This window comes from Sus scrofa, chromosome 1 (genome assembly GCF_054392235.1).
Source record: "Sus scrofa isolate SSC_HxYL_T2T_F1_AM1 chromosome 1, Sscrofa_HxYL_maternal_Yorkshire_Landrace_v2.0, whole genome shotgun sequence".
Classification (NCBI taxonomy): Eukaryota; Metazoa; Chordata; class Mammalia; order Artiodactyla; family Suidae; genus Sus; species Sus scrofa.
Window position 1 is genome coordinate 240,254,386 of NC_139383.1, and position 25,864 is coordinate 240,280,249.

Here is a 25,864-nt window from a genome sequence, read left to right on the forward strand (position 1 = left end):
AGTAGGTAAAAAGATCTGGCATTGCCACAAGCTGCAGTAGTATAGTGGCTCAGATTCCAAGTTGCTGTGGCTATGGTGTAAGCTGGCAGCTACAGCTCCAACTTAACCCTACTCTAGGAACTTCCATATGCCAGGTGCAGTCATAAAAAGAAAAAAATAATAAAATAAATCTTTAAATCAAAATTTAGTTTTATACAATTGTACTATATGATTTTAAAGCTTAATTTAATAACCCTTATAATAAAATTCATTAATTTTAAGCCAACTTGATCACACAAGGTAAGATTTATTCTCTCTTTCTGTCTTCATTGTTTATTCTCTATTTTCTTCTCTCTCTGACTTTTTTTTTTTTGGTATGGCCACACCTGCAGCATACGGCAGTTTCCAGGTCAGGGACTGAATATCAGCCACAGCTGTGACCTAGGCCACAGCTGTGCCAATGCCAGATCCCTTTAACCCACTGTGCCGGGCTGGGGATTGAACCATATCTCCACAGCAACCCAACCCAATTTATCACAGCAGGAACTCCTTATTTTCCTCTTTTTAATTTTGCTGTAATCAGTTTTACTTTAGGACAAGTATTTTATTTTTCCTTGACAAAAATACATTTTCATATCTAACCTTTTTTATTCAAAAACACATCTTTCTTTGTATATAGAACTGTTTCTCTTAATATTAGCAGTAGTTTTAACTACATGTGTTAATTAGAATTGTTAACCTTTAGCAAACTTAATTTCTAGTGGAAAGTAAGAAGTAAGCAATTGTGAACTATATGTTACTCCAGCATTTTTTTTTTTTTGTCTTTTTGCCATTTCTTGGGCCGCTTCCCATGGCATATGGAAGTTCCCAGGCTAGGGGTATAATCGGAGCTGTAGCCACTGGCCTATGCCAGAGCCACAGCAATGCGGGATCCAAGCTGCGTCTGCAACCTACACCACAGCTCATGGCAACGTCGGATCCTTAACCCACTGAGCAAGGCCAGGGATCTAACCGGCAACCTTGTGGTTCCCAGTTGGATTCGTTAACCACTGAGCCATGATGGGAACTCCTCCAGCATTCTTTAGACTGGCAAAAAATACATTTTGTAATGTCTAGAAATGTATCCTTTTATCAGTATACAATCTTTCAATGTGGCACAAAACATGTATACTAAGAAACCCACATATATCGTTAGTTTTTCTGTAGTAGGAAACCAAAAGTAGAAAAGCCTATATTCAGTAATTAATGTTCCACTGTTTTATCTTTCTTGGAAATTAACTATATATTCAATAAATTTTTATCTTTTAACTTCTCTTAGCAAGCTAAAGTTTCAAGTTACTAAAAACATATCTGGAAGCTATTTAATAATAAAACAATTATTGCATCTAAAAACTCCTATCCCACTTACATCTAACTAAATCATTTGGTCCTGATAATTGTGTTTAAATAACTCACAAAAAGTTCATGAGATATTAAACAAAATCAGCTAATTTTCTTTCTGACTCATTTTTCAGAGATAACATGATCTTATTTGGCTAATAATCCCAGATAGAATAAAAGTTACTTTCATATTAAATACTGATAACTCTAAAGACATGCCTATTTTAATTAAATGAACAAATTTAAACTAGCTTTAATCCTGAATAATTTCCCAGATCATAAGACCCTGGAAAGCATGTGAGTTCAGGTCTATCATATATTTTTGAGAATTTTTTTTTTTTTTGGCTGCGCCCGCAGCATGCAGAATTTCCCGAGCCAGAGGCTCAACCCAAGCCACAACAATGACAAAGCTGAATCCTTAACCACTAGACCTCCAGGTAACTCCAATTTTTGAGAATGTTTAAAATACCCAGTATTCACAAGTTCTTGCCTTCAACCTAACTGAAGAGAGTTTCTCTTTCTTTCTCTCTCTCTCTCTCTCTTCTTTCTTTCTTTCTTTTTTGGCAGCCCCAAGGCATATGGAGTTGCCAGGCCAGGGATTAGATCCAAACCTTAGTTGCAACCTATGCTTCTGCTGTGGTGACACAGGATCCTTTAACCCACTGTTCCAGGCTGAGGCGCGAAGCCATGCCCTGGTGCTACAAAGATGCCACTGATCCTGTTGCACCACAGCAGGAATTCCTAAAGAAATCTCTTTTAAAAGTTAATTTTGGTGGAGTTCCTGCTGTATGTAGCACAGTGGGTTAAAAATCCGATGGCAGCAGAGACGGTTGCTGCTGCAGCTATGGCTGGGATTCAATCTCTGACCCTGGAACCACCAGGTACGGCCATTAAAAAAAAAAAAAAAAAGTATAAATAAAAATTAATTTTGGTAATACCCTCTAGAGGTAGAAAAATATCACATATCTACAACACACACATATAGACACACATAAACATACAAACAGATGCAAACAGAGACCCCATAACCATTGCCTTAAAATTTTAGCTGTGAGTCTGGCACATCAATACATAACTCACTAGTTTATAAAAGAACAGTTGGATCCAAATTTTGTTTCGGCAGTTGGAAAAAGCTAAGTCCACCTGCTCAGATGGCCAAAGCCTTTTACCAATATTTGTGGAGAGGACATCCAAGACTTTTCATTAGTTTAATTGCCAAATACCTGTTTTTCACTTCTGTTAAGAAACATCTCCCCAAAGTTGCATTTTGAAGAATGGCTTCTAAGGTCCCAGAGAAGATGTGGGCAGAAAATCTCCATCACAAGGGCACAGAGAAAGCATCCAAGTTTTCTCCAAGTTGGAGTTTAGGAAACACATTTGTCTTTTATCAGAGATGTAGAGAAATTTAAATTTTAAAAATTTCTTCTTTTTTTTTTTTACATGAAAAACGATTCTGTTTCTAAAAGTCCAGATCTTTTATAATATCTACGAGCAGTTAGAAATGAATAGAGGAGGTTTGGGGATTGGTAGAGATAAATAAGATTTGAATAGCGTTTAGAGCCACATTTCTGGTTTGGTAAAGAGTTGCAAGACAAAGACAGCTGTTTCCAATGCCCTCAAAGAACCAACTACAGTCTAAACATCCAGAAACTGACCTACCCATCCACCTAGAAGTGCCTCTTTATGTGAGGGAGATTCCAACTAAGATGGAAATCAAAAGATTTCTATCTTCTAGAACTTCAGGGTTTAATGCAGTAGGACTTTAAAAAAAATCTGTATAAAGTGTTCAATAAAGGCCTTCAAATATTCTTTTTTTTTTTAACCCCTGAGTTTATAATTCAACTTTAGACTAACAGATTTTAATGAGCAATGGTTCTACTATCGCTCCTATCAACACCTGATTATGATCCTTCAGCTGACTCATTTCTTGGTCATTTGTAGGAGGGTCAAGAAGAAATTCTGGCTGGGAGTTCCCGTCGTAGCATAGCGGAAATGAATGAGGGAACCATGAGTTTGCGGGTTTGATCCCTGGCCTCACTCAGTGGGTTAAAGATCCGGCATTGCCGTGAGCTGTGGTGTAGGTTGCAGATGCGGCTTGGATCTGGTGTTGCTGTGGCTCTGGCGTAGGCCAGCAGCTATAGCTCCAATTAGACCTCTAGCCTGGGAACCTCCATATGCCGCAGTTGCGGCCCTAAAAAGGACAAAAAGACAAAAAAAAGAAGAAGAAATTCTGGCCACCTGTTTCCTCTAAGAGCCACCCCTACCCCCAATGCACCCACCCACACACCCACCCACCCACCCACACACAGCCACCACCACCACCTCCCAGGGCTGCCTATACTGTAATCAAGGCTGAGAAGAATACTACTTTACAGCCAACTTAGGTCCCTGTGAGTGAGGTGGTAAGTGGTCATTAACCTTTCAATTCCTCTCTAAATTTAGTAAGATCTTCTAAAAGTGGAGATAAAAGGGGTTCATAAATTAGAAGTTCTGCTGCTATTCTGTGAACATGAATTCTTTGCAGTGGAGGTCCATAATACATCAGCAAAGAATATTGCATAGGAAGGCCTGAAGTTGGCAGAGTCTCATAGAGCCCCAGAGAGTAGGGAGAATTTTAAGAGACAGCAAAGTACCCCACTGCCTGTCCCAGGTGCTTCGGCTAAATTCACTTTCTCAATTTCAGCAGTTACATGAGTAACCTATATAATTTGGGCCTAGAGATTAGGCTAGAGTGTTCTCTATAAATCTTGTGGGAAAAGAAAAGCTAAAACAGGCAGGTGGGCTGCATTTTGAGAAGGGGAACTTATATTGGATGTGGACATTGATTTTGTTCTAAGTTTAATTATTTCTGTTCTTTTAAGGAAGCCTTGTGGCTAGCCTTCATACTTCTCTGTGTCTTCTTTTCAATTTGATCTTTCCATAGGTATCAATAAGATAATTGCTTAGAAGAGGAGCACTCTAAAAACTTTTTTCTCTTTCAAATACAGCCAATTGAGGGGATCCATCATGCGGCCATTGACAAGAAGACTCTAATAGTAGTCTCAAAAGCATATCAAAACAATAAGCCTTTTTATGACTTAACCAAGGCTGCAAGAGATGCACCATAAGAGAATACAAAATATGCAATCCTCAAAAGATCCAGAAAGTCCACTCACGAAGTTAGCCTAAGAAAGATCTAGGTATAGATGGGTTCCAACCCACATTTCTGTCTGGTTAAACTAGTAAAAAATAGCATTTCTAGATTTGTTAAGATTTCTTTAAGTTCCTGAGAGGCTCAGTGGGAACAAATCTGATTAGTATCCAAGAGGATGCAGGTTCCATCCCTGGCCTTGCTCAGTGGGTTAAGAATCCAGTGTTGATGTGAGCTGTGGTGTAGGCTGCAGATACAGCTTGGATCCTGAGTTGCTGTAGCTGTGGTATAGGCCAGCAGCTATAGTTCCAGATCGACCCCTGGCCTGGGAACCTCCATATTCAGTGGGTGTGGTCCTAAAAAGACCAAAAAAAAAAAAAAAAAAAAAAAAGATTTCTTACCTTCTGCAGGCTTTTCTCAGCAGTCCCAGGACTTCTCAGCTGAAGGAGCCCTGGAGTCAGCACTGTCCAGCCAGTGAAGGTCCCATCTGCGTTACCAACTGTATAGGTAGAAAAACTGTTCCTTCTTCTCGTCTGATGGGTGCATCCTGTAGTCCTACAAGGCCCTGTGCTTGCCCAGCTACAAAACTAAAGAGCGAGGCTGGAGTCAGCAACAGAGCCATCAATGGCTCAAATGGATGGGGGAGCTTACATGCATAAAGCAAGGTCCTGGAACAACTTCCCACTGTGTTTGGCAGGTGGCAGTCTTCCCTAAGGGTTGGAAGTAGGTGGTGGAAGGGAGTGGTGGAGGGAGATTGTCAGGGGGAGAATCACAACAGATTGGATAATTAGTTATCAGGGAAACCAGCAGAGGGGCACACCCCTCACTGCCCCTTTTGATCAGTTATCATTAGCTGGGGCCTGGGCTAAGTACATAGGAAGGTGTATAGGGCATATACCCTATGCACCCTATGAGTATATAGGGCATAGTTGAAGCTGGCACTGGTCAGGCAGGGGATGTACAGAGAGCAAGAGAACAGGCATCGTGGGTGGTCTGACCACACACCTTGTAGTTTCTTTGGCTAGTCTGATAATTAAATTAATATAAGACAGGGAGTTCTCTGATGGCCTAGTGGGTTGAGGCTCCTGCATTCTCTCACTGCTGTGACTCTGGTTGCTGCTATGTGGCATAGGTTTGATCCCTGGCCCAGGAATTCCCATATACTGCCTGTGTGGCAAAAAAGAAAAAAAAAAAAAAAAAAAAAAACTATGACAAAAACATGAGAGAACCAGAAATAAATGTTGCAACTCTCATTAAAAAAATTAATAAAAATAAATGAATATAAGACATAGATAGGATAAGTCAAAAGTTTAATAACATGTATACCTCCGGTATTCATGGGGGAGACCCAGGAAAAACTAGTAACTCTGTGAAGTGGCTAAGGCTACTGTCCTAAATACCTCATTCGGCTAAAAGATGTCGTGGGGAGTCAGTTAAGGGAGGTTACCAGGAAAAGCACAGTAAACAAGTAGAAGGTTGTTATGCAGATTAAAGTCCAAGTCTTCTGATGAATATTTAGATGACTCTTCCCGGTACAGAAAGGGAGACACCCTTACAAATGGAGATTTCCCCTGTAAATGTAAATATTTCTAACAAAAGGACAACTTCTACTCAGTTTTCAGGGCTTCACCTGTACCTGCTGTTTCTATCTTTTTTTCTTTCTTTCTCTTTTAAAGGGCCGTAAGTGCAGCATATGAACATTTCCAGGCTAGGGGGTGAATCAGAGCTACAGCTGTTGGCCACAGCCACAGCCACAGTAACTGCCACTCTGAACCTACCACTGCAGCTCAAGGCAACGCCGGATCACTTAGCCCATGATATAATGAGGCCAGAGATTGTGAACCTGCATCCTCATGGATACTAGTCAGGTTCATTTTCGTTGAGCCACAATGGCAACTCCTGTATCTGCTGTTTCTTAAAGATAATTAGCTTAAAATAATTAATCTGCCAAAGAGGCATGTGTTTGGTAATATATTTTGCTCCCCTTTAGATTTTAACATGAGTGAATATTATTCATTGATGAGCAACTCAGAGGCAGTCACAAACCTCCTGAGTGGGGCAAGTCAGGAACTGAGAGTCTCTTGAGGATTTTTGTTGGCTTTGTTCCTGCCAAATCACCTGAACCATCTGAGGAGAGGTGGTAGCATAGGTCAGGCTCTTAAAAGAGATATGCCTACAATGAAAAAAATTAATATTAAAGGTCTAAGATATCTTTGGATTACACAAGGACAGCTTGCTGAGTTTCTAAAAACAAAAATATCAGTGCCGGTGGCACTGATTGTTTCTCATATAACGGCGGTGGCACTTGATTTTTTCTCATAAAAGGGCATGTATGACCTCAACTTTTTGCCAGACTTCCTGGTGGCTCAGCCACTGGCTCGTGTGGGAAGAATCCAGTGCATGTATACACAGTCTGTGGTAATGATGAGTCTTTCAGAGATGTATCAAGTTGTTGGGCTTTAGTTCTCAGTGTTTTCTCAGATCCTAGAGGAAAAGTCTTGCTACAAGAGTCCTGGTTACAATCTAAGCAGTCAGGTTTTAGTTTTTGGTCAAGAGAAAGGGAGGCAAAAAAGGAAGCACTGGTTTAGACGTTGTATCCAGATGTTGCAGTAAACTGGAAGAAATGAAAACTTGCAAAGGTTGACAGTTTGTGCAAAGTGACAGGATCTAGTCTAAATTATAGGCAGGTAATGCAACTGGCTTTTCTACATGATGAACTCAAAGCTCCACCTAACGATAGAGTTTGTACATCCATCAATGACCTGCAATTTACAAAGATGTACAAAATAGCTCAAAAAGAATGAATAGAACCAGAATATGCTCACCCCAGAGGATGTGCTATCATTTTCTATAAAATAAAATTTTTCTTTACATCTGCACCCCTCTTGATGAAAGACAACCTTAAAGAAAGACTATTCTTGATCACAAAATGAGGCTAGCCTCCTTAAGGTTGACCTGATAATTTGCACACGTGTAGCAAGAATGCCAATTTAGGCCATTTAAAGTTTGCTTTACTGGAATTTTTTCATAAAGAATCTCAAGTTGGACTTGTACAAAATTCTTCAGGCCAGGAAGCCAAACCATAAACTTGCCATCACATTTCACCTGTAGTACCTATGGATTTGGTTAAATCCCTTTCTTCTCTATGTCCTCAAATTATTCCCAGGTCCCTAGGTCTGTCAGGAAGTGACATTTTTTAAAATGATTTTTATTTTTTCCATTATAGTTGGTTACAGTGTTCTGTCAGTTTTGTACTGTACAGCAAAGTGACCCAGAGGAAGTGACCTTTCTTACTCACCTCTAAGCCTGGAACACTGTAAGCCAGGTAACAGTGAATTTTCCTAAGAGGGCTTTGTAAACATTGGCTCTATAATAGAGTCAACATTAGCTTCCTAAAAGTGTCTAGTAAATGAACATCCTTCTCAAATGACATTCCAGCCAAAACTCTGGTTTTATTACATGCTATTAACAAGGATGAAACAGTGTTACTGAACTTAATGCAATAATCATGTTGCCATGAAAATAAGAATGTTCAATGAGAGATTCTTAATTCTAAAGGGCAAAGCGGGGAGATGAATTTCATTTCTATTTAGGAAAGCACAGTCTACTAAATTATTATGAGTTACAGATAGCTTAAAGGCAAAGAGAAAGAGGTTCTGTACATCCAGAAAAAAATGGAACATTAAGGACTCAGTAATTTTCCAAACACAACTCAAAATCGTCTTTTATCAGCTCTTCATTCAGTTCTAAGCAATTAATGTACTGATGGATCTCAGTTTGCAATCTCATAAATACATCTACTTCTCCGCTAGAAATCTGGAAACCTCCATTGGTATGTGTTCAAGATTATTTAGGTGATACATTTAGAAGTCTGCGTTGGCAGAGTTCTTTTCCATGGGTCTCTGAGTTAGTCCTACTTGGTTGAAGACAAAACACTCCGACCTATAGATGACTTGCAAGTATTTTCAGAGAAGCATCAGAGTAAAACAAACAAAAAAAACTATCTGTAGATGATGAAACACTTCACATGACCATGGTTAACTTATTACCAGTAATTTTCAGAAGTGAAAGATATGATGAGAATTCACAACAAAAATAATGCAAGTGGCAAGAAAATTTGTTTTTGTAGCATGCAGAAATTCAAAATTGAAGTGGTATTACTCCAAAATGGAGTTTGCCTCTTGGTGGGTGTTGAGCCAAAAGACACAACCCAGGCAGAGAGTGGGAGAAGGTAGGATTTAATACTTGAAACAAGTAAGGAGAAAATGGGATGCTTCCAGAAGAAATGCCTTCCAGAGCAGTAAAATTGGAGAAGTTTAAAGCTAAGGGTGTGTGCATATTCATGAATGGGCTTAAACAGAAGAGAATCAGCATAGAATTGGGGCAAAAGTTGACTAGAGTCCAGGTTCTAGTTTATTGGAGTCAATGAGCTTCAGCAAAGGTCAGCTTCCTCATTTCTTATGTTCCAATTAGTCTTGGCGGTTGAGGGCTGCAGGGGGTTTGGATCTTGCAAAAGAGCTCAAGATTGATAATCTTTATCTCAAAACAGAACTGCAAGTCTTTACAACTGATATAATTTTCTTCCATTTGGTCATCTCCCTGGCTTGGTAATAGCTGTTTCTTCTTGCATGTTTAGTTCGTTAACTACAAGACCTGTTCTTCTGCAAGGGCAAGCACTGTGGTCAGGCTTAGGTCACAAAATGGCTTAGGCCTAAAAAATGGCTTCTTTTATGTGAAGAAAGCCATGTTTGGCTCTCTTCTTCCTGGGAACTTCTACCCTATCTGCTTTTAATGGCAATAGAAGATTTTAAAAGTAAACATAGGAGGTAACATTATTGTAAAGAACTATAGCTCCTTCAAAAATGAGACAACTTTGTTTTTCTTTTCAATAATCAAGAGCACAATAAAGTCAACATAAGGTAGAGGAAGTTATACGATACAAAACCTGTGCCTTCTAGGCATACTACTCAGAATTAAAACCTCTTTGTAACCTCTAATTAAAAACAGACCATAAGAAAACGTTGTCATTTTAACACAGAGAACACCAAATTCTGGTTTTGTGTCGGTATAAAATTTGATACTAGAGCTTTAAAAAAATGTTTTGTAAATGAAGCCATCCTGCCTCAGCCAGCTTTCCCAATGACAAACAAAATTCCCTCTCTGAAAACCTTCTACAATTGCACAACCCTACATTTTTCTCTTTCTCATCCTAAAACAACCAGTCATTCACTTTTAGGACAAAATTATTTTCCCTTAAAAAATATCCTGCATACCTTGTATACAAAGTTGTTCCTTTCTGGCGTTATTTCTCCAAGCAGAGTCTCATCCACTGTTATGGGTTAAAATCCAAATGTTGAAGTCCTAACCCCTTCTGCCTCAGAATGTGACTGTATTTGGAGAGAGGGTCTTTTAATAGTAATTAGATTAAATGAGGTCATTAGGGTGGGTTCTAATCCAATATGACTAGTGTCCTTGTAAGAAGAGATTAGGACACAGATACACAAAAGCAAAAAAACCCTGGGAAGACAGAAGACAAGCCAAGGAGAGAGGTCTCTGAAGAAACCAATCCTGCTGACACCTTGACTTGTGGCAAGCCTAAGGACCTCTATCTCCCAGAATTGTTAGAAAATAAAATTCTATTGTTTAAGCCACCTCATCTCTGATACTTTGTGAAAGTAGCCTTAGCAAACTAACTCGCAGAGATAACTACAGTATAGATAATTGTGAACTGTTACACACTGGCATATTACTGCAGACCAGCCAAACTAAAGAATATACAGTTAGGAGGAGTTCCTGTGGGACTCGGTGGAGGAGTTAGGAGGAGCTCAGTGGAAATGAATCTGACTAGTATCCATGAGAATGCAGGTTTGATCCCTGACCTTGCTCAATGGGTTAAGAATCACCTGTTGCCATGAGCTAGAGTGTAGGTCACAGATACAGCTTGGATCTGGCGTTGCTGTGGCTGTGGTGTAGGCCGGCAGCTACAGCTTGGATTTGAACCCCTGGCTTGGGAACCTCCATATGCCTCGGGTATGGCCCTATTAAAAAAAAAAAAAAAGAATATAGAGTTAAAAAACTTTTTACAAACATTTTATAGCTGAACCCATGGCATATGGAAATTTCTGGGCCAGGGACTGAATCTGAGCTGCAGCTGCAACCCAAGCTGCTGCAGTCAGATTCTTAAACCACTGCACCACAGTGGGAACTCCTCATAACTTTTTTTATAATCATACGTTTCCTTATACAAATACTGTGGCAAAAGTAGTATGCTTAGTAACAAATCAAAATGTTTAGCTTTTCCTGGAGTTCTTTTGTGGCTCAGTGGGTTAAGGATCTGGTATTGTCAATGCTGTGGATTAGGTTGCTGCTGTGGAATGAGTTCAGTTCCCCAGCCTGGAACTTCTGCATGTCTTGAGTGTAGCCAAAAAAGAAACAAAACAGAAACAAAATACCAAAATATATTTATCTTTTCTGTACCATAAAAATAAGAGGCAAAAAGCTAAGTTTACAGAAACTTAAAATTATGTTTCAGTATTCTGTCTTACTTATAAATGATCTAAATATTTAATGAATATCAGTTAATTTAAATTAGCTAAGTTTAAGGTTTTTAAGATTACCTAAAAGAGCTTGGAAACTATCTTCAAGGTGACATTTTACAAGACATAATTATTGCTGAAATTATTGTTAGAATAATGTTTGAATTTGTTTAAATAAAAATTTATCTTTTTTGTAACTTTAAACATATAATAGATTTAACAGTAGCTTATTAATTAACAAATTTGTATAAGTTTAGAAAGAACATATCCAAATAGAATAAAAATATATGCTTGCTTTATATTTACTGCTGATAGAAGATATAGCTGGGGTTTATTTCCCCTTTTTGGCCGCATACATGGCATATGGAAGTTCCAGGCCAGATATCGAATCCAAGCCACAGGTATGGCAAATCTGGATCCTTAACCCACTGTGCCACAGCAGGAACTCCCAAGGCATAGCTGTTTTTATTAAACCAACAATACCAAGTTAGTGGCATTTGCCTAAATTATATGAACTTGAATTTTTTTGAATATTTGGTATAGTTTCTACAAGAGTACTTTTTTTTAAAATGATTTTTATTTTTCCCATAATAGCTGGTTTACGTCCTTCTGTTAGTTTTCTACTGTACAGCAAGGTGACCCAGTCACACATACATATATATATATATATTCTTTTTCTCACATCATCATGCTCCATCATAAGTGACTAGACATAGTTCTCAAGGCTACACAGCAGGATCTCGTTGCTTATCCATTCCAAAGGCAATAGTTTGCATCCATTAATCCCAAATTCCCAGTCCATCCCACTTCCTCCCCCTCCCCCTTGGCAACCACATGTCTATTCTCCAAGTCCATGAATTTCTTTTCTGTGGAAAGTTTCATCTGTGCCATGTATTAGATTGCGGATATGTGACATCATATGGTATTTGTTTTTCTCTTTCTGACTTACTTCACTCAGGATGAGAATCTCTAGTTCCATCCGTGTTGCTGCAAATGGCATTATTTCATTCTTTTTTATGGCTGAGTAGTATTCCATTTCTACAAGAGTACTTTTGAAAATACTCTTATTGAGTATTAGAAGTTCATACTAGAAGTATTAAGACTTAAAATACCAGAAGTTCAATTTACTCAATTTCTGGGAATTTTAGGATTATTTAATTTACATAAGCACTTATTTCTAAGTCAATCAGAATTGAGGACCTTGAAGGAATTTTATCATCTAATTTGGTAATACCATCTGCACTTAGGAAAATAGTACATGTATAATACCTAGATACTTACAGATATGTAAACATATATACCTAGAGACAGGTACACATAGAGAGTTTATAGCTTCAATGTTAAAACTTCAAGTCACTGATTCATGTAAAAGTGTGGCTCTCATCCTTTCCCACCTTTATATTTTTAACAGGATTATTTCTAGCAGATGGTTACTTGCTCCACACAAGGCTTAAGCATCTCTACACATATTGGTAGAGCAGATCCTTAAGATTGCTTCTGCCCGGATATGTAAACTTATAGAGTCTGTGGACTATGTTTTGGGCAAGGGACTCAGGAAAGACCAATTGGCCATGATCTGTTTCTGCTTGTTGTTTGCTGGTTTGTTTGTTGTTTTTAGATAGGATCATCTGTTCCATATTTTAGATTCCACAAATAAGTGATATCATATGGTATTGGTCTTTTTCTTTCTGGGTTATTTCACTTTAGTATGAGAGTCTCTAGATTCATCCATGTTGCTGCAAAAGGCATTAGTTGCAGAGCAGACTCAGGGTTGGGGGGTGGCGGTAAGGGGAGGGAGTGGGATGGATGGGCATTTTGTGGGTTTGGGGGATGCAAACTGTTATATTTGGAATAGATGGGCAATGGGATCCTACTGTGCAGCACAGGGAAATGTGTGTAATTGGGTCACTTTGCTATAAAACAGAACTTGACAAAACATTGTAAATCAACTATACTTAATAATAACAACAACAACAACAACAACAATAATAATAGCAATGAACATTAGGAAACAAAAACCAAACCAAATCAAAACAAAACAAAAACCAAGTGGCCATCTCTGTGCCTCTAAAGCCTATATAAGTGGATAAAGTGCATAGTCTGTTTCTAGTGACTTCTGTTATTGGTTGTTGTTGGGGTCCCTGAGCCTCCCCAGAGCTCCTGATGGGAGGAGAGTGTATCGTACAGCCTGATGTGTCACGTGCTGCCTTGATACTTTTGATTCTTGTCCCCTACTTTTGTCGCCACTGCTCAGTCAGCTCCTCTATGAGCCAGACCAGATGCACTCCTCCTGATTCTCAAGGAGTCTTACCTCCCTGCCAGCCCACAAACATTTAAATAAGCTGATCACATACTCCCAAGGAAACCAAGGGCCACACATCCCTCATGCCCCACCACAAAGCCTCTTCCCACAGCCCCTGCTGATTCACTCTGATGTTATGTGTAACCCCCATGTGGCCGAAAATGACATGCAGTGTCCTCCTCCCCTAGGCTGGGTCTCTGTGACTAATAAACTGGTATCAGTTTCATCTGTCTAGTATGACTGTTGTGTATTTGACCCTCTGTTTGCTTTAGGGCAGGGGAGACTTCCTTCATCAAGGGAGTGAAGAGGCAGGTCATGAGCAGAACAGAAGGGGACCTAAATCTCAAAGGACCTGGAGCTGAGGGTGAGGTGGTAGGGAGGGGACTGCCAAGGTGGATGAGTGGAGGAGAGAAGGAAGTTGAACAGGGACAGTCAGGATTCAAGGCAGCCGAGGGAAGGTTGAGATGGTAGAGAGGAGCAGGGGATGATGAGAAGGGAGGGGGCCTAGATGAGCTGGTGTGGGGACATCCCAAGTTTCCCAGAGAAGCCTCTGATGTTCTAAATTGCTTTTGATAAATTTTATCATTTTCAGGAAGATGTTAAATGAATTCGGGACACAATGGCATGCAGTCAGCAGGAGAAGAGTGAGGGTGCCTGATAGAGTAAGAGTTACCTGTGGGATTGACAGTTAAACCAAAGAAAGAAACTTTTTAGGAATCCCTGCTGTGGCCTGGTGGGGTTGGTGCATCTCTGGAGCACAAGGACGCTGGTTCAATCCCTGTTCCGGCACAGTGGGTGGCAGATGTGTCATAGGTTGCAGTTTCAGCTGCCTTGCTGCCTCCAGGTGGCCAAAGAGTCCCAATGACTAATACCTTTGCAAAACCCCTGGGTATGGGAACCAAGGGAACAGAAAAGGGAACTCAGAGGAGGGCCAAAGAAAATTTTAATTGAAAAGATTCTCTCTTTGCTGGAAAGAATAAAACCCTTGCTGTGATTTGACCAAAAAGACATCCAGAGCATTGGTTCAAGAACTGGACTCAGCAATTTCTTCAAATCCCTGAAGTATTACTTATGTAGGAATTGTAGGGATGGAAGAGGTCTGTACATGATGTCTGGTCTTGAGCCAAGTCACAGCACCAGAAAACTCTCAAACAAAAAACCAAATCCCGATAAAGAGAGGCTTTATTCCAAAGGATTATTGCAATTCGGGGAAGGGGCTTATTGCACTAGGGGGAGAGCAGATGGTAATAGGGAGAGTGCACCAATTCTAAGATCTGCTAGCTTATGAAGAAAGATCAGGCAGAAAAGGGCCTTTCTTTCATGTGGAAGAGTCAGAAAGGATAGAAAGTGTGCCTATCAGGAAGTTAGATAAGCAGCCAGCTGGACCAGACTTTTTTTTTTTTTTTTGCCACAACTGTAGCTTGTGGAAGTTGGAGGACCAAGGATGAAACCCACACCACAGCAGTGACCCAAACCTTTACAATGATAATGCTTGATCCTTAACCCCCTGTGCCACAAGGGAACTCCTGGACCAGCAATTGATTAAGAAAAGTTTTCTTTGAGGTTAGTTGGGAAGGGGCTTCTCAGGAGGAGCCATTAGGGGTTTATTCTGCATCCCAATGATGGTTTAGGCTGAGGGTAGATGAAAGGTTCAAATGCCTGGGGAAAGAAGAATTCTTAAATAAAGTCACATGAGCAGGCATTTTGTATAGATTGGTCAGGAGGGAGAAAGAGTTCAGGTAATCATTGATAGAACAAGGAAGGGAATTTGGATGGTCTGTGTCTAGCGTTGTCATAGGTAATCAAGGGAGTTCTTTGTGAGTTTTATTTAAGTCATTTGGGGAATGGTAGTGGTTCTTTATAGTAAGCTGTTTTCTGGAACAAAAAAGGGTGTGGGGATGTTTTTTTTTTAAAACCACCACTGTTTTTCAAGAGCATAGGGTTTGGGTCAAGTTCAACCCTGTCTTATTTGAATTGTACTTTTAACCACAGTTTTAACATGACATTTTAAAACAGGTATTGCAAGTGTCATGACTGAAAACGAGCAGGGCCCTGTGCGGCTCCTGGGCATAAGCCTTTCTGTGTCCTCATTTTCTTGTCTGTAGGAAATAGGCCCTCATTCAGTCTATATGACCTTCCCTGAGTTCCAAAGGACAGGTTCAAACAGTTGCTGATCAGGGAAGGGGAAGGGATGCAGTGACAAAGGAGGAACAGTCGAGAAAAAATAGTGCAGCCTCAGAGCAGAGTTCTGGCTCCTCCTCAAGGAATATACAGAACAATATCTTTGAGCTCTTCTATAGAACTGTAACTCTCACCAAATGGAAGCATTACTTGAGAAGCATTCTTTATTCCAGAAAGAAGAGGGACCACCAAAACCAGTCCTAGGACCACTAAACACCAGCTTTGAAGAAGACAGGTTTGCATCTACCCAGATCCTTATCTGCAGCCCTGTTTTTCCACCCCCAAACTATAAAACCACTTCTTATTCTCTCCCAGAGGAGAGCACAGTCTTGAGGGCATTAGCCTGCTGTGGCTTCCTTGGCCTGGCAAAGCAATCGCGCTATTTTTTTTTATTCCTTTGCCTAAAATTCTGTCTCTGAGTTTCTACTGGGCACCATTAGACAGAGGCTGAGTTTCTGCAACAACAATAGCAGTTGTATTTTGGTTTTGTTTTTGCCACACCAGCTATGCCTGTGGCAATTCCCAGCCTGTGGCAATTCCCAGCCCAGGGATCAAATCTGTAACACAGCAGTGGTCTGAACTATTGTGATGGCAGAGCTGGATCCTCAACCCACTGAGCCGCAAGGGAACTCCTATAACAGCTGTGTTTATCAGTACTTCCTTGCATCTATAATATTAGAAAAGTTGATATTTGTGATTATGAGCTTATACCTTGTGCTGGTTATTAAGGCATATCCTTCAGCTTAAGCCCATTTTTCTGTACTCTGTTCTGTGGTACGGTAGCTATAACAACAAACCACGTTTTCTGTGAAGGTTTGCCAACAGAGGTGCTTGAGGAGAGAGGGGGAGCAAGTGAAGGGGGAAGGGACTCGCTTCTTGATATTTGGTCAGTGGGGATAAACAGTTCAGATAATCCTCCTGCCAGCATCACCAAGCAATGGCTCTCTCCCCTGGCTGTAGAAGTTGGTTCCAATTTCCTGTCTTTAATCTACCTTCTCAGATCCAGCCTAAATACTTGTTCCTGAACACAAGTTCCTGTGCCCATAGTGCAATGAGGCCAAACAACCTGAAATACTGGAGTTCGGAGTCAAGTTTATTTTAGGGACAAGTAAAGAGAATGGATGGCTTGTGCTCAAAAGCCCTGAACACCCTCCTATGGTTTTCAGGGAGAAGTTTTTAACAGGTGAAATTGGGGTGAGGGCGGCAGGGTGTATGAGTTTCTTCTGATTGGTTGGTGGTGAGGGAACAGGGTGGTGCCATCCTCCACTGAGTGGGGCCTTAGTTCCAGCAGAACTCAAAGGTATTAACGTATATCTCTTGAGCTGGACAGAGGATCCTGCTTTAATGGCTGCACTAGAATGTGATTACCCCTCCTTTGTTTCTGCATTCTCTTACTTCCCTGATTAGTAACTAAATCTGCTCTTTGGTTAGGAAGGTCTAGGAGGCTGAAGCCATTATCCTGCAAATAATAAATGGGACAGAGAGGCTTTGTACCCAAGAGGGCCCCACAGGGTCCTGCTTAATTTCACATTCACCTTCAGAAATAACACCACCTGGTGGAGTTCCCTGGTGGTCTAATGGTTAGGATTTGGAGCTTTTGCCACTGTGGCCTGGGTTCTGCCCTGGTTTGGGAACTGAGGTCCCATGTAAAGCCACTACACGCTGTGGCCAAAAACAAAAATAAAAACAAAACAAAAAACCCCCACCTGCTGGGTGCACCCACCCTGTCCTTTACAACTTAGAGGTCTGAGTCCCAGTTCCCCAGGGGCCTTCTTCCAGCTCTTAGTTTCTGATAATCCCACACTTCTCTGTCCAGCTCTACTAGTGACAGCTGCTCCCTGCAGTGGGGAGGTCCTAGCCACTGCAATGCTTCTCTTTGTGCCTTTTCAACTCTCCATTACATGTTTAACCAATTCCTTACATTCACTATAAAAATAACGGCTTTATTTTTGCTTTCAGACTGGACTCTGACTGACATACCCCTAAGAAATCCAGAAAAAGCTTCTGATGTATTGATGAGTATATGTTATTGTGTTAGTTAAAAATAAGTGGACTAGGAATTCCCTGCTGGCTTAGCAGTTAAGGATTCAACTGGCATTGTCATCTCTATAGCTCTAGTCACTGCTTTTGTGCAGGTGTGATCCCTGGCCCTTGAACTTCTGCTTGTTAAAAAAATAAAAACCCTTTCCTGAAAGCCATCTGGGCTTTTGAGCACCAGTTGCCTGCTCTCCTTGCTTGATGCCTGCAATATATGCTGTTTTTGTTTTTTTTTGTTTTTTTTAATCACAGCGCAATGTCATTTTCTTTCCTTCCTTTCTTCCTGGCCATGCCCTTTCCATGTGGAAGTTCTCAGGTCAGGGACTGAACTAGAGCCAAAGCAATGACCCAAGCCTCTGCAGTAACAACGCTAGATCCTTAATCCAGGATGCCACAAGAGAACTCCACACTTTCACTTTTTTAAATTAAAAAATTGTAATAAACTTTAAAACAATATATCTAAAATAGTATCAATTTGATATATAATCAATATTTTAAAATAAATTTAAGTAAGATATTAAACACTTCTTTCACGCAATGTCTTCAAAATTGACTGTGGATTTTTACATCTACCACATATCTCAATGCAATGTAGACACATGGCTCAGTAGCCACATGTGGCTAGTAGATATCACATTAGAAAAAAACAATTGTTGAGTTTATGTCAAAGAGAATTGCTGGGCAAGAAGATCTGCACATTTTCTTTCTCTTTTTTTAAAAGATATAAATGTTCAATGACATGAGTAGATAACTCAAGGGCAAGTAAACTTGATCACCTCTGTAGAAATTAAAGAGCATATTCTTATAAGCATAGGGGAGGAAAATTTTCTTTCTCCTCCTCTAGATTCTTTGGCGGGCTTAATAATTTAATTGACATAAAACAGATTAACAGGAGGAAAACAAACAAAATTTAATAATAGGTAAATATAGGAAAGGCCAGTAAAACAAAGTAATTTCTCCAATTGGTGCAAGACATTACACACTGTCTTCAGCTAAAGATAAGATGCGGGGGCAGGGTGGGGAGACAGTCACTTTGGGCAGTCATTAAAAAAAAAAAAAAAGGCACTGTAAACAAGAAGGTTGTTTTGCACTGATTAGAGATCCCAGAGAGTTGGTCATCCTGAAACCAAAACATTTCCAAACAAAACCCAGATGGGGAATTAAACCCATGGTTTTTTAAATTAGAATCACTCACCTGGTGTCTGGACCTACCAAGGAGGATCAGGTTTTTTATGTCTCAGCACAGCAGGAATTCAGTGAGAGACAAAGAGATAGGTGAGAAATATATTTATTAAGATAAGATACTTGTGAGGGATACAAGTGGGTAGGTAAGAAAGCTCTGCCCCGAGGATTAGATGAGCTACGTTTTTACAATCCAAGGGAAGTGGGGAGTGGGAAAAGACCAATTTCTTCCTCATTCTTCAAGTAGACATCAGGCATAGATCACTAGCTCCTCCTTATATTGGGTATGAGAGTATTTAACCCTATGAGGTCAAACTAGGTCTGTCTTAGTGCTTATTCAAATCAGCAGAAGAGTGGTAACATATGCTAAAATATGTCGAATCATTTCAGGTTTCCCTACAGTGAGGGTCTCCTACTTTGGAATGTCACCTTTCCCTTAAATTCCTGTCTTAGGTCCTAAGGCTCATTATCTTGCTGAACTTGAATGCAGACCTCATTTTATCTTTCACTTAATGAACTGAGGCAGGCATATCTTGTGCTTTTATTTATGGTTTTACAGTTAAGCAAAACTGCTTTGTTCCAAGATGTTCTGATGGCTTTCTTGAGCGATCATTAACTTACAGTGGTCTCCCAAAGTTCCCTAGGTTTCCTTCTCGATCTATTGTCCCCTACTGGGACTTCTACAACTACCTGTGTAACTATCCTACTTTATCCCCATCAATCCTTCCCCTCTTCCTAGAACAGGGAAGGAGATGCCCTTACAAAGGGTGATTTCATATATATGTATACATATATGTATATGTATATATGTGTGTGTGTGTATATATCTTTACAAAAGGGTGACTTTTACTTAATTTCCAGAGCTTCTCTTATGTTTGCAGTTTCTTAAAAATAACCAGTTTTGGAGTTCCCTGGTGGCCTAGCAGTTATGGGTTTAGCATTGTCACTGCTGTGGAGTGGCTTCTATCCCTGGCCCAGGAACTTCTGCTTGTCAAAGTCATGGCCAAATAAATACATAAACAATCAGTTTAAAATGATCCTTATGCCAGAGAGGCCTATTTAGGGATGGCAAATTCTGTTCCCCTAAATATGAATACTAAGTATCGACAATTGAAAACAAACTTAATTGCAGACTAGGCTCGGATCTGGCGTTGGCTGTGGCTGTGGCCGACGGCTGAAGATTTGTTTCAACCCCTAGACTATGAACTTCCATATGCTGCACCTGCAGCCCTAAAAAGCAAACAAAACAAAACAAAACCCCCAAAAAACCCAAACCAAAAACGCTTGATGTAAGCACAATAAGAAAAAAAACAGTCAAGTGAGGATGAAGGAAACATGTTTAGTCTAGTGGAAAGAAGTAACAGAATTAGTTTCAAACACTGAATTAATAAAATTTATGAATTTAATTTCATAATGCTGCATTAGGAGTTGCCATAATTGTCTCCACAATGGCTTTACTTAGGGAATTTAAAAATATCTTGTCCCTTAGTAAAAACAGTCATCTGGATTAACAATAGATAGAAAAAACATATCACAATCACTTTTTTTTCTAGTTCTGACTGAAATGTAAATTCTGTGTATATTTGCAAAAGATATTTTGGGTTCATACTATTGTTTCTATGATAAAAATATACACTACGGTTTATTTATTTTCTTTTTTTGGCCTCATCTGCAACATGTGGAAGTTCTCAGGTTAGGGGCGGAATCAGAGCTGTAGCTGCAGGATCTGAGCTGCATCAGTGACCCACACCATAGCTCACAGCAACACTGGATCCTTAACCCACTGAACAAAGCCAGGGATCTAACCTGAATCCTCATGGATACTATGTCCAGTTTTGTTTGTTTGTTTGCCTTTTCAAGGGCCACTTCCCGTGGCATTTGGAGGTTCCCAGGCTAGGGGTCCAATCGGAGCTGTAGCTGCCAGCCTACGCCAGAGCCACAGCAACTCGGGATCCGAGCCGCGTCTGCAACCTACACCACAACTCATGGCAACGCTGGGTCTTTAACCCACTGAGCAAGGCCAGGGATGGAACCCCCACCCTATGGTTCCTAGTCGGATTCGTTAACCACTGCGCCAAGACAGGAACTCCTATGTCCAGTTCTTAACCTGCTGAGCCACAACAGTAACTCTAAATTACAATTTAAAAGGAGTTCATGAACAAGGAGCTCCCCCTGTTCTAGGTATTGCATATATTGCATTATAAAAAGATTCCTAAATAAAATTAAAGCAAGATGTTCCAAGACTGTCATTAGAGGAGGAATCTCTTCAGGAAAGAGGCAAGATTTACCTTCCGCCAGGAATATTTGATTAGTGACTATGGTGACTTCGTCATTGTCCTTACAGCTGGCCTGCATGCTGTGCTTCAACCAGCAATAGTCAGGTGTGGGGAGGAGGAGAGTCCAGAGCAGCCCTCCCAGAAGGTTCCAAACTCTAAAAGAGAAAAGGCCGGATCTTCATAAAAGAGACGGGTGGGTTAACATGAAACCTGTGTGCTCTGCAGTATGGCTAATTCATGCTCCACTTACTAGATACTGTCATCCTTGCTCTGTGAGGATGTGTCTAAGCAGCTGCCAGTCTATGCCACAGCAACGTGGCATTCAAGACGCATCTGCGACCTACACTACAGCTCAAGGTAGTGATGCATATTTAACCCACTGAGCGAGGCCAGGAATCAAACCCTCATCCTCATGGATACTAGTCGGGTTTTTAACCCTGATGACCCCAACTGGAACTCCCACAATGACCTCTTTTTGTTAGAATGAGGGCCCACTAGGGAACCTCCTCTTACCCGGAAACTTACCCACTCTCAGAGTCTTAGCTTTACCCTACACCTCCAACACCACCCCATGGGCAGGGAAGTGACTACGTAAGCAGTTCATTTAATTCAATATATGCGTGTTGAATGAATAAGTGATAGGAAGAAAAGAACTACTCCTACTCTGGCAGTTAAATATCCAAAGAAAACATACACAATATTCCTCTTGCTACAAAGGACACTGCATCAACTTTCACCATTGACTCAATGCTATGTGCTGTGAGGGCGGGAGAAGGGTGTTTTCTACTTTGTAAAGCACTGTGGCTTGTTCCGTAATTTAATTCGATTTTAGTTTTTATGTGACTATACACACGAATGTAATGAGTTTTTAAATACTAATTGTATTAAGCAAGGCTCATCAGGAAATAAACATCTACAAGTTCAAGTGCAAACTTTAACAAGAAATGAAAGCCTTGGCATCCTTTTTCCCCCCCGTTTTTGTTAGTAAACCTATTTTTATTTTTTAAATCAGAAAAGACGGCACTTCCCGCGTTTCCTTCCTTCAAGGAAGGCGGATATCATTCTGAAGAAGACCCCACTCATAAGCCCAGTCCTTACGCGGTTCTCTCAACTAAGAACCCGGGCGAACCTGAGGAAACAGGGATTGGAAGCCCACGGCCGGCCAGCCCTCAACCCAGTCCATGGAAATGCCCAGAGGGCGCGCTGACCTCGGGCAGGAGGCCCGCAGCCGCCCGCAGGGGTAGAGATCTGCAAGGAGAGCGAGGAGGGCGAGGAGGGCGAGGCGGGGATGGGCTGGGCGGGGCCTAGAGGGGCGGGCCCAGGGGCGTGGCGCACGGGCGAGGGGGTGGGCGGCCAGGGGTGGGCAGCGAGGTCCTTCAGGGCCTAGAGCGCAGCCCAGCGCAACCCGGCTCAGGGCGAGGAGCAGCCCCGTACCCTCCAGCGTCCTTGGGGCCAGACACTCGCTGCAGGTAACCACCTCTTCGCCGGGTCCCCAGCTTGGCTGCCGGGCAGCAAGGGAGGAACCGAGAGGATGGAACGGAGGGAGGGGACGTACTCTCAGCGAGGGCCCCGTTGTCCCGAGCGGGGTCGGCTCCGCGAGGGGAAGAGGAAACCGAGCCGGGGCAGGAGGAAGAGAACGCGAGGTGGGAATCCGCTTCGAGCTTGTTCTCCCGGGGGTCAAGGATGGTGCACGGCGCCCTGCCTCGACTCTACTCTTCCATCCGGTCAGGGGAACCCCGGGCCGAGACTCTGGTGCCCATTGTCACCTGGAAGCGACTTTTGCTGGTTTTCCCCTGGTCCACGGAACGAGTAGGAACGAGTAGGAGTTTAGGAGTCGAAGTGGGAGGCTGCGGGCTTGGATAGGCTGGGAGCAACAGTTACTCTCTACTGTCCCTTTGGGTCTAGAGGTTTTAACTTCATTTAAATCTTAACTGTAGCCCTGGGGAGAGGCATTTATTACCCCCATTTCACTGCTCTGCCAGGGTGATAAATGACACACCCTGAGGCAAACCACTGGAAAAAAGACGCTGGTCCTGGGGCTCCGAAGCCCTCAAGCGTCTACTTTCTTTCCCTCTCTACCTGTCACGCCAAGTCTAGGAAACAAAGCGCTGCTGGGTTTGTGATGAAACAGGTGATTCTTTTTAAACGCATTCTACTCCCTTTCTAGGTTTCTTTTTGGCTTTGTGTTGTTAGCACCTAATATCTGATTTAAGTTTTTACAATTTTTATTAGCTTTTTTAGGTGAAAGAAGCTCTCGCTCACAGCCCGTTCCTCCCTTGCCGCCTGTTTTCTGGATGCACCCCTGCCTGACACACACTTCTCATCTTTCTCGGTGGATGAGGTCGTCTGTAGCTTCTGGCTGGGCCTTAAAGGCTGCCCGGTTGGAGGTGAGTCTTGTAAGTCACCTGGCGTCCTGCACACACGCCCTTGGCCTTGGTATTTTTTTCTAGAGAGAGAAGAGTCTTCATTTTACAAATAGCAGTACAAGAGACAAATTGGGAGGATATGCAGTGTTCAGAAACAGAATGGTGCCTTGAGATGAGAACAAGGCCATAGCTTTTTGTAGTCTGAATTTGGTGAGTGGTAGGTGAGGCATCCAGTCAGGGACTCCTGTGCTGCTTCTCTGGGCATCCTGCCCCCCCTTTTAGAGCTGTTCTGAAAGGCAGGTTTGTTTTATAAAGGGGAGGAGGAGGGCTGAATGGTTTTTAAAGATCAGTGTAAATTACCTGCTAGGATCCCAGGCAGTTCCAGACAAGCCCCCCTTGCCAGAGGATTTGGTAACAGATTTCAGCTGTGGCAAGAAGGAAACTGCAAGCTGTGTGTGGCTATCTGCTCTTGCTTATTTTTTTATTATTATTATTATTTTTTTTGCAGGCCTTCAAGATGGTAGTTCTGGGAAACTTTTGAGTTATTAGAAATCGCTAACTTTTTATGTTTAAAAACAGTGTAACATACAGTGAATTTACTTTTACTGAGTTTTATTGGTAGATGAAAGAAGTTGGTGATTTTTTTTTTTTTTTTTTTTTTTTTTCATTTTCATTTCATGGTGAGGGTTTGAAGGTGCCTGTCAGCTCCTCTGTCCTTCCTTCAGCCTGATCCTGGAGAACCTTCTCAGCCTTTGTCCTAAACATGTGCTGGATTGCATCCTTCATTAGTTTATTCCTGATTAATTAGAGGACTGCTTCGAGTCACTAGTTGCTTCTTTTGCACTTGCAATTTAGCTGCTTAACACACACACATGTTTTTCTTAAGAACTATCAACTATCTACAAAATCAAATCTGCAATTTTGCAGAGACTGAACATGTAGTGTGTGAGAGAGCTTAATGGACCTTTGTTGGTCCCAGGGGACCTGCTAGTATCTTGTTGGGTATTGGCCATTCCTTCCCCCTAAATATGCAGCAGATTTGGTCCAGTGTGGCCAGAGCTCCCCTACCCAATAACTGAAAAATCTTTATTAAAAAAATGTAGAAACTAAGTTTAAATACTGGTTCTTTTTTTTTTTAATGCAAGAAATCAAATCAAAGTAGGTTCATTCAGATTTATTAGAAACTGCTGCACCTGGTGATTACATTTTCAAGTGAATGAAAAACTCTGACCTATGAGGTAGATACTGTACATTTTTCATGAAATGAGGTGGTAGGAAACAAATTACTACTATTAAAAATCATCTCTTCTGAGTCACAATTTCTGTTTTCTTTTGTTCAGCTGCATTGAGTAAAATCGTCTTTATGGGCCAGCCAAGGTTTTGTGTCACTGTTTATTCATGGTTCTTGCTCAGGATAGCTCAGGATGCCAGATGCCTAACTCTCAGCTTTAAAAAAGCAGTTCCCAAATGACTATTCTTACAATTCTGGTGTTTTTCCTGGGGCATCTCTCTATTCTTAACCAAGTGACTTTGACATAGGAGGCACGATTAAGGGTAGTCATATATCCTTGCTGTCTGTCGGTGGCACATGCATGTATGTTTAGATCAGAGTTTCTCAGCTTTGGCACTTTTGACATTTTTGGCCAGATACTTTTCTGTGGTGGGGATTGTCCTGTGCATTTGTAAGGTGTATAGCAGTGTCCTTGATTTGACCCACCTGATGCTATCTGTCCCTTCCCTCTAATTATAATAACCAAAAATGTCTCCAGACATTGCCAAATGTCCCCTGGGGGACAGAGTCACCCATTTGAGAAAAAAATGAGCCAACATTTAAAATGCTGTAAACATTTATTAACTAAACTCTATACTGAACACAGTTAACTCTAAACTTTTAATGGCTCAAGAAGCTATTTGTAAAGCTTAAACATCTGACGTTTAAAATATTTTTATAACAAAGACGACGAAACCAGGCTTCTTCGTGAACAACCATGTGTATCCTGCCAGGTTTTATACCAAAGAAATTTCAAGTGTTTGATGCAGTTGTTAAATTTCTAGAGTTTAAAATGTGAAAGTTAGGGAGTTCCCTCTTGGCTCAGGTTAAGGATCTGGTGGTGTTGCCACTGCCCTGGCTCTGGCTGCAGCTGTAGCTCAGGTTCGATCCCTGGTCTGAGAACTTTTACATGCCTTGGGCATGCCTCTCCCTCACAAATGATAGCCAAAAAAGAATTCTACAGTGTTGTTTTGTTTTGTTCCTCACCGTCCCCCTCCCCCATGTTGAAGTTCCTAGGCCAGGGATTGAATCTTATCTGCAGCAGCAGTGTCCCAAGCCACTGATGTGACAATGCTGGATCCTTAACCTGCTGTGCCACAGGGAACTCATACTGTAGTTTTCATTTTTCTTTTTTTAGTATGCTCGATATCTTTCAGTTTTTTAAGGTGATGGAATATCAATGGACCATGGTTGTTGATGTAGAAAAATTGACTCAAGCCCTAAT

At 41.3% G+C, this 25,864-nt stretch overlaps 1 protein-coding gene and 1 long non-coding RNA gene across 21 annotated transcripts in view; one reads left to right on the forward strand and one right to left on the reverse strand.

Moving 5' to 3' along the window:
- Nucleotides 1–22,805, reverse strand: part of LOC110255722 (uncharacterized) — a 44,921-nt gene extending 22,116 nt beyond the window's left edge. The window contains exons 1-3 of one of the 2 annotated variants that reach the window (XR_014823039.1): nucleotides 22,559–22,805; nucleotides 21,016–21,158; nucleotides 4,891–5,076 (exon numbers count right to left, since the gene is read on the reverse strand). This is a non-coding gene — a long non-coding RNA (uncharacterized LOC110255722). Of the gene's footprint in view, nucleotides 1–4,890; nucleotides 5,077–21,015; nucleotides 21,159–22,132; nucleotides 22,258–22,558 lie in introns of those variants that run through there. The other variant, XR_002336433.2, reaches the window with a different exon arrangement.
- Nucleotides 22,303–25,864, forward strand: part of GCNT1 (glucosaminyl (N-acetyl) transferase 1) — a 41,241-nt gene continuing 37,679 nt past the window's right edge. For 6 of the 19 annotated variants that reach the window (NM_001444415.1, NM_001444410.1, NM_001444414.1 and 3 more), the window contains 2 exon segments: nucleotides 22,303–22,472; nucleotides 23,236–23,390. Coding sequence is in view for 4 of the 19 variants with exons in the window: in XM_085007299.1 (XP_084863425.1) it covers nucleotides 22,535–22,646; nucleotides 23,236–23,399 (276 nt within the window). In the remaining 15 variants the exon portion in view is untranslated. 19 annotated transcript variants of the gene reach the window in all.